General features: G+C 39.0%; 1 protein-coding gene across 1 annotated transcript in view; it reads left to right on the top strand.

The window, feature by feature from the left end:
• Positions 1-15,500, top strand: part of TBC1D9 (TBC1 domain family, member 9 (with GRAM domain)) — a gene marked incomplete at both ends in the record, with an annotated part of 29,191 nt that overhangs the window by 9,558 nt on the left and 4,133 nt on the right. The window contains 10 exons of the mRNA XM_008942116.1: positions 511-718; positions 1,864-2,070; positions 3,426-3,596; positions 4,016-4,166; positions 5,720-5,934; positions 7,996-8,113; positions 9,053-9,338; positions 10,469-10,598; positions 13,860-13,958; positions 14,064-14,179. Of these exons, the coding sequence (XP_008940364.1) occupies positions 511-718; positions 1,864-2,070; positions 3,426-3,596; positions 4,016-4,166; positions 5,720-5,934; positions 7,996-8,113; positions 9,053-9,338; positions 10,469-10,598; positions 13,860-13,958; positions 14,064-14,179 (1,701 nt within the window). The remainder of the gene's footprint in view (positions 1-510; positions 719-1,863; positions 2,071-3,425; positions 3,597-4,015; positions 4,167-5,719; positions 5,935-7,995; positions 8,114-9,052; positions 9,339-10,468; positions 10,599-13,859; positions 13,959-14,063; positions 14,180-15,500) is intronic.

Raw genomic sequence — 15,500 nt, 5'->3', positions numbered from 1 at the left:
TACACTGGCTGCATTAGGTGTAAGGCCCTTTTGTGTTACCAAGGGAAGGTAGTAAAGTGATTGAAGTGCTATTAAGAAATGTGCCTAACATTCATACTTGATCTCATAACTGGAATTGAAGAATTACTCCAGATGATGAATTCTATCTAGAACTTATTTTAGGTAACAGACATACAAAAAATGGCACAAAATTCCAAGGGATGAGCAGTAATCTAGAAAATATTTCTGCTTCTTTTATAGCTATCATACTACAGTTTGGTAGGTTCTTGTTAACTTGTTTGTTATTTAATGTTTTGATTGTGCTAGTGAATAATACAAAATATTAACTAGTGCTTGTTTGTAGACTGTACATCTCTCACACACAAACTATTTCCGTTGTTTTGCTGTACATCCAGTGCTTCACTTGACTTGTATGTTGCAGCTAACTTGCAACGATTTGTATAAAATACATCTTAAAATGTTTTATGTATTTTTTAAAACAAGAAAAGCTTTTTGTGGGTCTTTTTTCAGAGATCTTGATGCCAGAGCCAAGAGCGAGAGATACCGTGCGTTGTTCCGACTTCCCAAGGATGAGAAGTTAGATGGACACACAGACTGTACTCTCTGGACTCCATTCAACAAAATGCACATTTTGGGTCAGATGTTTGTTTCTACAAACTACATTTGCTTTACTAGTAAAGAAGAGAACTTGTGCAGCCTTATCATCCCTCTTCGAGAGGTAAATTTATGTCTTTGTAAATTTACAGGGCAAAAAATAAAGCAATATCTTCTTGGAAACTGCATCCTTGCTTTGTTTTTTTCATTGCTGAAGAAAACCCTCTTTTGATCCTTTTAATCTCATGTTCTAATCTACTGTTCTAATGTGTTCTGAGTAATATTTAATGATTCTGTGTCCTAGTTCAAAGTTCCTGCTGCTGAAATTCACAGGGAGTTTTCTCTGTCAGTTTTTACAACCCTGATGAGTCCTTCCTCTCCCACAATTTATATTCTGATTTACAGCCCCATGGTGGTACTTTTTGTCCCCTGTAGGGAGGGATGAACAATGAAATTTCCTAGACTGATGAGTGGAACTTTTATTAAAGACTTGCTTTGAAAATTTGCTTTTGTCAGCTATAAAAAAAAAAAAAAAAAAAATTCATAATACTAAAGATATTAATTGTCCCTTCACACAGACTTGTAATCATTTATTCTTGAAATAAACTATGGAAAATTTGTCAGCATTTTACAAATTGGCATGCTTCCACTTTTAAAGCTGACTGCTTAAAGTAGATGTTAAGTAAATAGAATATGTTTAGTGCAATTAAAAATACAGAGGGGAGGTTTTTTATGATTATCTGCATTTGTGAATTTATTTGGTTTTAAGGGTAGTAATTGGGAAAGTTTAGAACATGCAGCTGTTATGTAATTCATCTACAACTAATGACTTATCCCTGAGATTTTTGTGTTAAGGTGCCCTGTACTCAGTAGATTTTGCTGTGAGCACTGTTTACAGGCTGGAGTTCCCTTAGATCAGTGACCATTTCACTAGCAACCAAAAGTCAAACAAACCCCCACCTTTCAGGGTCAGATGTTTTCCTTTGTAAAGAAGGACCTGGGGTTAGTTTCCCTCTGTTCCAAGTTTCTGTACACCATGAAAATCCAGCTGCAAGAATAATTACCACAGTATGCAGCTAGAATACAGTAGAACAGGAGTGTTCATCCCCTCTTAAATCCTTGTATCCAAATCTTGTTTTCCCACACCGATTCCATAGTGATCAGTATAAGGGGGGGAAGGGGCATAGGTTTATTGTATTAAGATGGTTTCTTAGACCAAGCAATGTGATTAATTAAAGATCTTAAGCTGTAGCTGCTGTTTCTGCCTAGGTGACAATAGTGGAAAAGGCAGACAGCTCCAGTGTGTTGCCCAGCCCGTTATCAATCAGCACAAAAAACAGAATGACTTTCCTCTTTGCCAACTTGAAAGACAGAGACTTCCTTGTACAGAGGATCTCGGACTTCCTGCAGCAAACCACTTCAAAAATATACTTGGAAAAAAACATTTCTGGAAGCTGTATCAGCTCAGATGATGAGGTATGTGGAGGAACATGAATCGCTTACTAGAAAAAGAGGATTTTAACTGGTGGAGGGAGAGAGAGGTCAGGAAAAAACTGTTTTTGTAAACCTAAAGCTTTCTACACAGAAATGTTAGTTCTTTTGTCTTAATGACTTTAGTGTCCTTAAGCTGAACACTTAAAATGTTAGGATATCTGGTTTTTTTTCATGTTAGATCTATTTTTCATGCTAGACCACCACTGCTGTGGAAGAGCTACTCTAACTCCTGCTGCCACGTTCTGAAATGGCAATGTATCTCATTGGAAAGTGTCATATTAACTATTGGCTGATTGAATAATACCATTTATTATCTGTCAACGTCTCCAAGTAAAAATGTAATTCTGAAGTTTTAATATTTTGATGAAATTATCAGTGGATGTGGAATTCATTTTATTCAAGACGTTAGCTGCTGTATCTCATCCTTTGATTCTTCAGAAAACTGAGCTGAACAAGTTTGCATGAGCACTGCTAGCAAACTTTGGAACATTTGATCTAAGAGAAGAACCCCAAACCCTGTCATGAACATCAAATGTCCCTGTTCTGAACCACCTCCCTATTTGCCTATGCAACATAAATGGCTCTTAAAAGATAAGATTTGATAAACATTTCTCAGGCACTCTGAATATCAAGGCTTCTGTTGAATTCCTAGGTTTTATGTATCAATGCCCTAAATGGATATATGTATTCTACCTACTGAATTATAAACACAAATTCATAATTGCAAGATTTCAGATGTTTGGTGTGAACTGCTGTATGAGATCTTACTGTGACACATTCTCAAACCTGTTTGAGAAATCACAAAATGCTTTTTCTTCAAAATATTTGTCTTTCATATCACAATCTGACAGGGTTGACTTTTCTGTAGAACATCTTTTTTTTTAAAAAAAAGTGAAGGGAACAAAATGGTTCCTTTTGTGTATGTCTGTGTAAATATCTATGCAGATGTAAGTGTGTATAGGTGTATACACAGGTACAAATGTTATATGTCCCTCTTACATTCTGGGCAGTCAGGGAGCCACTTGTGGAGTCAACAGTCCTGTGGTGCTGACAGGAGCCTGCTTTGATTGCCTAGAGAGCTACTTAATGCTAACACTACTTTAGCAATTCTAATAATGGGATTTGATCACTTGGCAGGGAGGGAGGAGCTGTTGAGAAACTGGGAACCATTTCATTATTCTACACTGGTTTAATTTCTGCTCAGCCTGTGAATGTACTTGGGTGATTTAATTTGCTCAATTTTTGTTACTAAATTATGTATAAATTTTGAAGTAAAATGAAAAGTCCAGACTCTTTCTCAGCCCCGTGTCTGCATTGCTTGTGCCTGCTTTCTACAGGTGTTCACCAGATCCAGTAGTTTAATATCTGCCAGCCCTCATAAAAGCCTGAGCTCGGAGTCGGAGGGAGAGCGCCAGTTCAATCTCAATGACAATGGCATTCCAACAGCAACTCAGGCTCTAATGACCATGTATCGGCGCAGGTCCCCTGAGGAGTTCAACCCCAAGCTGGTAAAGTACACCTTGGAGTGCTCTACCTCACTGAGAAGGTTGTTAAGTTACGTTTTCTTTCAAATCCATGTTTCTGACCCAGAAGAGTTTTGTTCTGCGGCAGAAATAAAGCACTGAACATGCTGTCGTTCCATCAGTACAAATAACTTCACTACATAAAAAAAGCAAGTTGGATGTGAAAATGGAGAGGTGGTGTGCCTGCTCTTAAGTACAACTGCTTCAACAATATTGTTTTACATAAAGGTCTGCTTAGGTAGCAGCTAAGAAATGGGAGGAGACAGCCCATTAAGAGGAGAGTTGGGCTGTAGCCAAGTTATTTCTTACTCACGTGGAAAGTTGGGATGTTGTGGGCTTTTTAGCACTTAGCACTTCAGTGGGGCAGAGAGAAGCTGCATATTTATGCCTTGCTTTGCTTGTAGGCTAAAGAGTTTTTGAAGGAACAGGCCTGGAAGATTCACTTTGCTGAGTACGGCCAAGGAGTCTGTATGTATCGTACAGAGAAAACCAGAGACCTTGTGCTGAAGGGTATTCCAGAAAGCATGAGAGGGGAACTTTGGCTGCTATTTTCAGGTAGGTATTCATCTGAATATGGCTGTGGGCTATGAGGGAAGAAAGGATTTAAAAGATGTTTAAAGGTGCAGTTAATAAGCATCTAAAAATATTTCGAGCAAGTGTGGCTGTGATTGTTAGCAGGCACCAGACTGGTACAGCCAAGAGTTCTGTTCAGACCAGTAAATATCCTTTCTCAAACAGGCTGAAAGAATTAGGGAAGAGTCCAAAAAAGCAGAATACACACTCTTGTTACCAAAAGCCAGCAGTCCATAGCCTAGTTTCTTCGTGTTCAACAACCACCAGCAGGCCTGCTTCCCATTTATTTAGTTGTTTCTGAATCCAGTTAAGCTTTTGGCCTTCACAGCAAGTTGTTGCAAGGAATCCCAAAGTTTAAGCATGTTTCTTGGAACCACTACCTTTTTCAATATATTTTTTTTTAAAGTTACTTGATTAGGTGCCCCAGTGTGTGAAAAATAGTGAGAAAATATTTCTGTCAATCTTCTCTGCCATCAAAGATACTCTAGGTCTGTGTCCTCTTAGACTTCTTTTCAAAGTTGGGGTATTTTATTCATTTTATTACTAGTTATATGGAAATCAGTCCATCTGTCAGGCTTCCTTCATAAGCTTTCATTTACTGTATGCCTTTTCTAGCTTTGCCTCTCCCTGAGATAGTTACCACAGCTACCCACACTACTTAGGATATGAGCACACTAGGGACTTTGCATGATGACCTCATGATGCTTTCTGCTTTGCTGTCTTTTTGTTGTTGTTGTTTTTTTTCCAATAAAGCTTAATCTTGTCCATCTCTTTGCTGGGCATTAAACAAATGCTTTCAGAAGATAAACACAGGAGTGCACAGATGTGTCCTGTGTCTGATGAATAGCTAGTTTGGGCCAATTTCCATGGTGTTTGCATAATTAGTGTTTTCCATGAGTGTTACTTTGTGCTTTGCTGCTGAGATTCTAATTTCCAGAGAGGTTTTTAAAGTCAGCAGTGAAATCTCATAGCAACTCTGTGAACGTGCAGTGGTGTCCCTGAGACAGGCCAAGGGCCTTGCCCAGGGTGACAGATCCTTTCAGAGGCAGGAATAGAGCTCAGGAGATCCTGTTTCTTACTTTTGGTTGAGAGATAGTTTCTGCAACCAAGCATTAATCCATCCTCAGAGCAAGTAGCCTTCTCAGAGGCATGTTTTGAGTTCTTTAGGAAAATCAAAGCCACAGCCAGCTGCAGAGAGAGTTCATGATACCAGAGGACTTCACAGCTGGTTTGTTCTTCATGTCTCTTGTTTCTTTCTGGCTGAGAGAGAGAGAGGCTTTATCTTCCTTTTTAAAGCCTTGTTGTAAAATGCCTCTAGAGGAGAACACAAGAAGGGGTGATGCCTCAATCACTTAAGCACATCCCTTTCATATTATTTTTTAATCACTTTTACAAAAATAAGCTTGCATATTTGCTTCTGAAGTGCTTGTTGGTGATGTACAAGATAGAAGAGTGAAAGATCATTGTGTTGGGGTACTGTGTCTGCTAACCCTTGCTTTGTTTCTTTGATTTTAATACTGTTCTCCCACTCCCAGGAGCAATTAATGAAATGGCCACACATCCTGGCTATTATGAGGACCTCGTGGAGAAATCAATGGGGAAGTACAATCTTGCTACAGAAGAGATAGAGAGGGACCTGCACCGCTCCCTGCCAGAGCACCCTGCCTTCCAGAACGAGATGGGCATTGCAGCTCTGAGGAGAGTCTTGACAGCTTATGCTTTCAGAAATCCAAACATAGGATACTGTCAGGTAACTGAAACAACCTTGGCCCTCCTTCCATGTCTAGAATTCCAGTTCTTTCCTCACACTCCTATTTCCTCAGTCATGTATTTGGCTGTGTAAAGGACACCAGTGCATGTATAATGCTGTGAGGTGAAGTCTCAGTGCTCTTGGCCCTCCTTCCATGTCTAGAATTCCAGTTCTTTCCTCACACTCCTATTTCCTCAGTCATGTACACGAGTATTTGGCTGTGTAAAGGACACCAGTACACATATAATGCTGTGAGGTGAAGGCTCAGTGCTGCAGAATGACAGTAATGCTGAGGTCAGGGGGGTGTGACACAAGGACCTGCTCTAACAGAAGTATTGGCAGCACGTGCTGTGAGAGATGTGCATCATTTTCTGTAAGCCTCTTTCTTTTTCTGTTTTTTTTTCTGTTTCCTGCCCCTAGACCCAGAGACTGGACAGAGCTATCCTGAAGTGCAGCTACAGAAAATGACAAATGGACTCTGAAGAATCTCTTCTTTTAGGCAGGGAAAATACACCCAACCAACTAGCTTTAATTTTAGCCTTAAATTTATAACTACTTATTCAGTGTATTAGCTGTAATAACCCTACAGAAGATCCTTTACTTTTTGTCAATTATGCCATTCAGTTAATTCAAAACAAAACTAAAAAAAAACCCTACCACACCCAAAGAAACACAACCACCAAATAATAAAGCACCCCAGAAGACATCTTAGCACCGTATACACAACTATGTATTGGTAGAGTTAATGCTGACCAGTGCATGGCTTTGGAGTTCTTATGCCTGTGATTCAGGTCACTTTAGTTTCTGGTTCCAAATATTCTTCCTTGCTATGTAACATGTATCACCTGGGTCCTCTTTTTGCCTTCCTACCTATTTTTGCAAAAAGGAAACGTTAATCAGGCTTGTTAATACTCATGAATTCATGTCTGACTGTTGAGAGTCCTAAGCAGGACAACACACAAGTGAAAGTGCAAGCAGATACCATCATAAATTATTTAATAACAAATATAATAGTAAGTAATGGTTACAACAACTTTGTGTAAAGGTGGTTTAACAGAGGAACAGTGGACACTGTGGTTCTGGTTCCTAAAGTGGTCACAATAGTTGTCAATAGCCTTGCAGCTTTAAGAATGCTGATTCACAGTTACAGGGAGAATTCAGGCACTCAAGTATTTCATACATGGTAGACAAGATAAAAAGCTATGGTGTAGACTTGACAGAGCTGTAAAGTTGTTCTGAGTTTCAGCTGAAAGCTTAGTTAATGTTTCAAACAGGTAATGCTCAAGCTGGAGTCGTAAACTGTTAGAGGATCCAAAGTGGGCAGCTAATTCTTTAGGAGGCAAGCTGAGAAGAAAATGGTACCAAAATGCTTCATTTCTTCAGACTAACAGCCTAGTAGAAGGCTGTAAGTAAATAATTCAGAGGTCACTGTACAATGCTGTGACATTTGAAATGGAGTGTAACAGGCCATAAAAACCCCTCATGTACACAGCCAAACGTGGAGAGTGAGTGACAGCAGGAGATTCCTGCTTCATTCTGCTCTGGGTGGGCACGACTGACACTGTTACAGGCATCTGGCTCAGCAAACAGATGCCAGGTCTTGATCTACCCCCAGGAGCAGGAAGCCTGGGGAGGGCAGGATGCCCCAGTGAGGAGTGGTGCCACAGTGGCCATCAGGAAAGCTGTAGGAGGCATTTTGTCTGCTTCAGACCCAGATTCCCCAGGAGCAACTGTTGGCAGAGTATCGGCAGCAGCATAACTGGATGCTTGCAGACTTGAGTAGGCCCTTGATTATAAAAGAAATCTTGATTTTCTTTTTTATTTTTAAAAACAAACAAACAAACAAAAAAACCCTAACGTTTTCTTCTGATTTGAGGCTTTCTTCAGCCTTTGTTTGAACACTGGGAAAACACTGCCTGCTGTTTTACAGGAAAATACCTGAACCTTTTTGAGTCTGCAGGGGGAGATGTAGCTGATTTCCTAACCATGGTAACCACTTTTCTGCCAGTTACTGGCTAGATACTGAAAAAATGGGTCTAGCAATTTTTGTTTTTCTTTTAGGCTATGAATATTGTGACTTCAGTACTCCTGCTTTATGCAAAAGAAGAGGAAGCCTTCTGGTTGCTGGTGGCTCTGTGTGAACGTATGCTGCCTGACTACTACAACACAAGAGTTGTTGGTATGTTATGGGGAAATTTTCTAGAATGGCAGTACAAAAAATAACCCAATTAACTGGTATTATTTGTATTGAACAAGCATAGATGTTGATGTATGTGTGGCATAGATACAACTGTGAATGCTGGTGGCAAGACAGCTTGATCAGGAACATAGAAGTAGTGCCCTGAAGAGATACTGTGATGGTTGATACCTTTTCATTTAGGGATTAGATCTCATTCTAAAGAGGGCTTAAAGTAAATAAAATAGAGATTGCATGATCCAATTATCTAATTAAGGTAAGGTGGAAACAGGAGCCCTGGGAATTTGCAGAAGTCTTTGTGCCTGTTTGCCTCTGATTTGAAAGGGCACAAGTATCCTGAAGCTGCTGTTGTCAGACAGTTTCCTGGTGTACGTGTAAGTGAAGGGCTCTTCAGTTTATCAGGGGAACTGTTTTTACTGTAGCTCACAAATGCTTGAGATACACATTCAGCCTTAGAAATGGTTTTCCTGGCCAGCCTGAGACACTGATGTTATGGCACAGGTGTGTATAACATGGTTCTCTTGAAAGAAGTGCTCTCAAAAATAAATAAAAATAAACCCTCTCAGGCAGTTGTCTTGGCATCCACCAACAGGTAATGCTGAGGAATCTTACTCTAATTAGTAATAAGTTCTAAGCTGTCATATTACTTCTGTAGGTGCTAGACCAAATTAACCTTTTTTTCAGCTTTTGTGAAGTGTATAATTAAAACAAACAAAAAAATCCCAGTTCAATTTCTGTGTGCAACTCAGTAGTGGAATAGAATCTGTTACTTACCTGCAAGTGAGAAAACGTGTGTAAGCATCACATAGACTATTCTTATGTTTTGTGTTTGTATATATATGTATAGATATTTTTCTCCCCTAAATGGCACTCTGCTCAGTTCCTCCCAAATTAATGGACATCCAACCTTATTGTCCACAGGAGCACTGGTGGATCAGGGTGTCTTTGAAGAGCTGGCTCGTGACTATGTTCCCCAGCTGTATGACTGCATGCAGGACTTGGGTGTGATCTCCACCATTTCCCTGTCCTGGTTCCTCACCCTTTTCCTCAGTGTAATGCCCTTTGAAAGTGCAGTGGTGGTTGTGGATTGTTTCTTCTGTGAAGGAATAAAGGTGATATTTCAATTAGCACTTGCTGTCCTCGATGCTAATGTAGACAAGCTGCTTAACTGTAAAGATGATGGAGAAGCCATGACGGTCTTGGGAAGGTATTTATTACACCAAATAAAGTCTCTTTATTTTTCTCTTTGCTCACTTTTTCTGATTTGTGTTCCTCTGTGTTGAAATACTCAATTTAAACTAGTACAAAATATGCAAATCTTATAGACCCCTTTCACCCATACAAAGTATTCTTTATATTTTCCTAAAATAATACTAAGTGACCAACAAGCTACAAATTCTTATTTCAAGACATTCAAATAAACTTCCCAAACCTGGTTATAGAAACTAATCTTGGTTGATTTAGTTGCTTACGTGGGTTTTGTTACTTCATGTTTTACCTCCTCCTTTTTAAATGCTGCTAACAAAAAAAGCCTTGATCTCAAGGAAATTGTTTTGTCAATGGACTGAACAGAACTCAGAAGAGTTAGGTAGGCTCTTGAGTTGATAGATTTCAGTGTAACAGGAGGATGATAAATAGGCTGCATTGAGTTGTTCCATACAGACTAGTACTGCTGAGAGTAAACTCAGTTTTCCTCATGTTTGGTAGCAATCTTTAGTTTTCAAGATGCTACTGAAACTTCAGAAATCTTTTTCCTAATAAATTTCATTAGTACAGCCTTACTGAAGTCTGGTTTTGATCTCTTTGGGATTAAAGAAGACTGGTTGTGTTTTCTCTGAAGAAAGCCCCAGAGCTTGCTGAGGATTTAAGTGTTCTGCAGCCACAGGGTAGAAGACAGATGATCTATGGTGGGAGGAACAAGCCCTTAGAGCCCCTTTGCAGCGAGGTTGGGCAGTGGTAGGACAGGGAGGTGTGTGGACTGAAGCACACTGACCCCTATTCCCATGGTGTCATAATTCCCTTAGTATATTTAAACAGCCAGAAGCAACTAATCTGTTCAGTAAGCCACTTGTTTGTGGCTAGCCATGTTTGAGCTATTTCTTGATAAGGATAATGAATTACCAGAGGTACCTTAGCTCCCTGTGAGAAAAAACAGTGTTAGGATTTGTCAAATTCCTGATGTCAAAAATGTTGTAGTTCATTAGTAGAGAGTGGCTTAATCATTTTTACATTTAATAATCTATATGTAACCCTTATTCTATTAACCCTCAGAAGGGAGGAGGTACAAATGAATCCTGGGTTTCTAAATTCTTCTTTTTTGTTTTTTTCCTCCAACAGATATTTGGACAGCGTAACTAATAAGGACAGCACTCTTCCACCCATTCCTCATCTTCACTCCCTGCTCAGTGATGATGTAGAGCCTTATCCTGAGGTGGATATCTTCAGACTAATCAGGTCTTCCTATGAGGTAGGATAGGATTTCTTAACAGAAACTTGCCAGCTCACACTAGTTCTGATTTACAGGGGAATTTCATACTCTACAGTTTGCCTTTGCTTGGAAACGAGTGTAAAAGAGATACAGACTCATCTCAGAAGTCTGAAATGGGGCAGGGGAAAGGGGTTAGTCTTTTTCTTTTAACCAAAGCTTTTAATTGGAGCTGTTTTGTATAGAAACCTGCAGCATCAAAGGAGGAGAGCAGCCCACAACCAAAAAGTGGTTTACAAACAAAAGGCTGAACTTGCCATTCAAAAACCTGTTAATTTTCATCTAAGCTTTTTCGTGCTTTTCCAGACTGAAATAGTAGTGAAATCTATATTATTTCAGAAGGTTTTTCTATTAGCAGTGGAACTTTGTTTCTTTTACCTTTTTTTGCCCTTTTTTTAAATTTATTTTTTCAGTATGTGCTGACTATGACCAAGAGCTGCTACCTTCTGTATTATCACCAAAGTTAAAAAAAATTCAGGTGAGAGGGGTTGGTAATAACTAGTATCTGTAAAGCACAGGACAAAGCCTGCAAAAAGCCTGAAATTTTCAAACCAGTTTCATTGTCCTTAAATTTTAAAAATGAGCCATCAATTAAAACACCCCTGATGATTCCACTGACATTTTTAATAATAAAAAGTACTTTTCCTTAATTTCCTTTTCTCCTTTCATTGACACACAAGGTAAAATAGTATTTTTAGTTCAAAATGTAGATTCATACTTAACAATATGACAGCTGTTTCAGAGGCACTTCTGTGTCCCTATAACCTTCTTGCTTTAATACCATGACAGCTATTTAACAAGAGTGTAGGTGGTCCCTACCATATTCTACACTGAAGGGCAAAATGAATCAAGCTAGATGTGTAAGTTCTTCACACTGTGTTAGAATTGAGAAAAGGAAGTTTATGTTCAATTCAGTTTCCCTTATAGTCTTCTGATTCCCTCATCATAAAGACAGCTTGCATTGGCTTAACTGCTTTTTGATTAATCACCTGACTCCATGCAGAGCCAGTCTGTCTTTTGGGGGCTTATGCAGCACAGAACCTTGTAGCTCCTTCTAGATAAAGAACCAGCTGTACTCCAGTATAATTAAGCAAAACAAATAGCATGGGGAGTGAAGACCTGGGAGGAAAGCAGGATTTGGTTGCAAAGAGAATGAGTTTCAGGAGAGTCATTGGTTGTTTTGATGATTAAAAACTGAAACACAACAATTAAATGGTAAATTATCAAGGCAAAACTTGAAGGCATCTGTTGCTCAAAGGCTTAGATTCCTCATTTAGTTGGGTGTACTCAAAGCTGGGAAGTCACTGTTAGCTCTGTTGCAGGAACAAAGAGCAAAACATCAAGTAAGTGAAAACATCATTACTGGTTTTAGATTTTAAGGTATTAAATGTACTTGCTGGGTAATCACCTATCCTTAATCTTCTAGACATTTATTGTTTAGGAAAAAAAATAGGAAGTGCTACAGCTTAAAAAAAAAAAAAAAGCTTAGAGTCCTTTGCCCTCCCTCAAACCCTCAAACACAAAACTCCCCAAGGAGTGGAAAACCTTTTCCCTTGTAGATTGTCCTGTGACATTTTTCATGATGTGTCTGAGAACTTGGTGAAGGCATAGCACTGGCAGAAGCACAATATTTTGATGGTTTTAGGAAGAGCTGCTTTCCATCATGCTCTGATCCTGTCAGTTCTTAGGTGAGCGTGTCAGGTGCATAAATGAGAAGCCTTCAGTGAGAGCTGAAGTGATACAGATTAATTTTTCTGGTAGTAAAGCAATTAGCAGCCCTTTCTGTGATAATACTGAGCTGACTTTCTACTTCTGACAGAGAAACATTCTTGAAATAAAAGAATATACATAACAAGTACATTTTACTCTGCCAGTAATTTCTTAATTTGCTGAAATTACTTTTTAGTAATAAACCTCTTTTCATTCAATTTTGGAGTTAATTCAGAAGCCATAGAGCCTGGTGTTATAATAATTACAACAGAATTGACTGAAGTAATGTGTCATCACTACAGCTTTAAAACCTGTGCATAGCTTACTAGCTCTCCATTGAGTGTAGACTCATCTGCAGAGTTGTGATGTGCCTGGGTGGTTGTTCTGTGCTTGGGCTGTGCCTTAGTTAATTTGGAAAAGAAAAATACTGCCTAAACATTTAAGCTACATCTATAGTAGAATCTGGGTTTGGCTTTTGTAACCCAACTGCTGACACTCATCTGCTGTTGAAAGGTTTGATACAGTTTTGACCCAGAACAATTGACACTCTTCCAACAATTCCTTGCATGATTTGAAAGCTAATAGGAGAAAGGGACCACTCCCAGAAAGTAACTGCACACAACCTCCTTTTTCTGCAGGCCACGTGAGTTTTAGTTGTGTGGATGTCAACAGACCATCTGATTTGGGCCCCAGACCAGAGAATAAGCCCTGATTACTAGAAGAGGTGTGGCCTCAGAGCCACAAAAGGCCTCTTTTTTTCAAGGTTTTGTGATGCTTGATGTTCATGGATGTTTATCTAGATTCCAGTTTTTTCAAAAGACTTCTTTATTTGCAAAATGCCCCAAGTACATGAAGTGTCTGTTTATTTCCAAGGTATGAGGTGCACAGTTTTGCAGATAAACTCAGCTTTAGCCTTAACTTCATGACACAAGCATGTGCTGGCAGATTGTGCCCTGCTGATGTAGATGCCCTTGTGCTGGGAGTGTAAACCCCTTCTGTATGAAAGCACATCTTGCCACCCCACTTAGTTTTACATCTGGCATACCTGATGTCTGGCATTATTGCTCCTGCTGGTGACCTGTGCACTTCTAAGTGTGTTACAAGTGTTTCCTTGATGGCAAATAAATCTTATACTTACACTTCACATAAATAAACCTTGGGGATGAGGCATTCCCCCATGTACAAAAACACAGGATATTGTTCCTAAGAGGTTTTCCCCTAGGAAACTTCTGTGGTATAGCCAAGAGACTTCTAACTACTGAGATCACAGTTTGAAATGTGAAGATTTGTAACTTAGTGAAGACCTTTCAAAATTAAATGAAAATAAGTTGTTGGGGTAAATTAAATCTAGTGATATGTTGCTAAACTTCATAACTTTGTCATGTGTTAGACAAACGCCTTAACAGCATTTTAAAAATCTACCATTTGTGGTCTGTCACATAATTACATTAATTTCTCAAATACCTTAAGGGCAAGCCAAGTATTTCAAATGTTAATACAGAGACTATCCTGTACTCCTTTTTCTCTTCTAAGAAATTTGGAAGTATCCGGGCGGATTTAATTGAACAGATGAGATTCAAACAGAGGCTGAAAGTTATCCAGACCCTTGAAGATACCACGAAGCGCAACGTGGTAAGCTCTGAGATAATCCTGTTTGCAGGGACTCAGTTTCTGAAATTAAATCAGCTTTTCAGTGAGAAAGGGTTCAAATCAACTGTTAATATTTTGTTTCTAAAGGTACGAACCATTGTGACAGAGACTTCTTTTACTATTGATGAACTGGAGGAACTGTATGCTCTTTTCAAGGTAAAGCTAAGTGCAGATAAGATCATGTGCCTGCAGGAAATGCAGATGTTTGTTCTTGATGTGGAACTGTGTCTTTTCTAAAGTCCAGGTCAAGTCTCTGAGTTACTATTGAGTATCTTAATATGAACTTGAATTAGCTGCTGTACTGTTGAATATACAAAAAAACCCAAACCAACAATATAAAATCACAACCATTTTGAAAAGCTCAGGAGACAAATAATTCACTAAATTATTTATCCATGGAAAAAAAATGAATATACTGATTAAAAACTATTATAATGAAAAAATGCACAGGTAAAGGCTTTTGATCAGGTTTTAGAAACTTGTGTATATGTCTCTCTACTCAAGTTTTGCAACTGAGCATAGAAATACCTTTATTCTACTCTCAGACAATTAATATTTCCATACCACAACAGCTGAATTTTGCCTTTGTTAATGCTTTAATGTGTACTGCATTACATACAGATTTAGTGTCACAGAGTAAGTTGATTGTACAGCAATACCATTAGAGCCACAGGTTTAAAGATGAGCAATTAAAATGCTTTAGCTTCATCTTCATGTACAGTGCTTTAAAACAAGATACTTCATTCCTGGTTTGTTGTAACAGCTTTTTTTGGTATAACAAACAATATATTTTCTTTCAATTTCACATCTGTAATATCAGGTCTTAAAATTGTCCAGATCCTGCAGTGCCTTCTTTCAGTCTTCCATGGAATCAGTGAGGCCAAGCCAGACAGTCCATCCTGGCTCATAGCTGTGCAGTGCTAGGAGCCCTTTCTCTGAGCTACTGAGTCATTTTGAATTAGACTCCACTGGAATCAGCACCAGAACCTTCACTGACTTGAGTAAGACTGAAAAAGCAGGACTTGAGACAATATTTTTGAGACTATACAGTTCAACAAAAAAATATTTCAAATAAGGAGCTCTTTTCACATGCCCTGGAATTAAAGGTTTCATGAGAGTCCCCTTCCTGACTTGACTGTGGTGAGGTTGAAGCGGGTGACTAGGCATATCTGTAAGTCACTGCTGCTTACTGCTCTGTTGGAAACAGGGATTCCGTGTTTCATCTGTATGGGAAACAGAAGTTTTGCTTTATCTTTTTATTTTTTGTAGAGGGCTCTCTTTTTGTGCTAGTAGAAGCCTCTTGCAGCAGTGCAGGGGGTAGGCAGATGGAAATAAACCTGCTAGCGTTGTGTTGTCTTAATGATGTGTGTGTGGGAGTTTGGATGTTTTTCAATCCCTGATAGCAGTTAGTGGTTTAAATAAACCTGCTAGCGTTGTGTTGTCTCAATGATGTGTGTGTATGAGCTTGGATGTTTTTCAATCCCTGATAGTGGGTCGTTCACAGAGGTGGCGACAACCTCACCG

This window comes from Merops nubicus, unplaced genomic scaffold (assembly GCF_000691845.1).
Source record: "Merops nubicus isolate BGI_N331 unplaced genomic scaffold, ASM69184v1 scaffold3896, whole genome shotgun sequence".
Classification (NCBI taxonomy): Eukaryota; Metazoa; Chordata; class Aves; order Coraciiformes; family Meropidae; genus Merops; species Merops nubicus.
The sequence above is the reverse complement of the archived record's forward strand: the minus strand, read 5'-3'. Positions and strand labels throughout refer to the sequence as shown.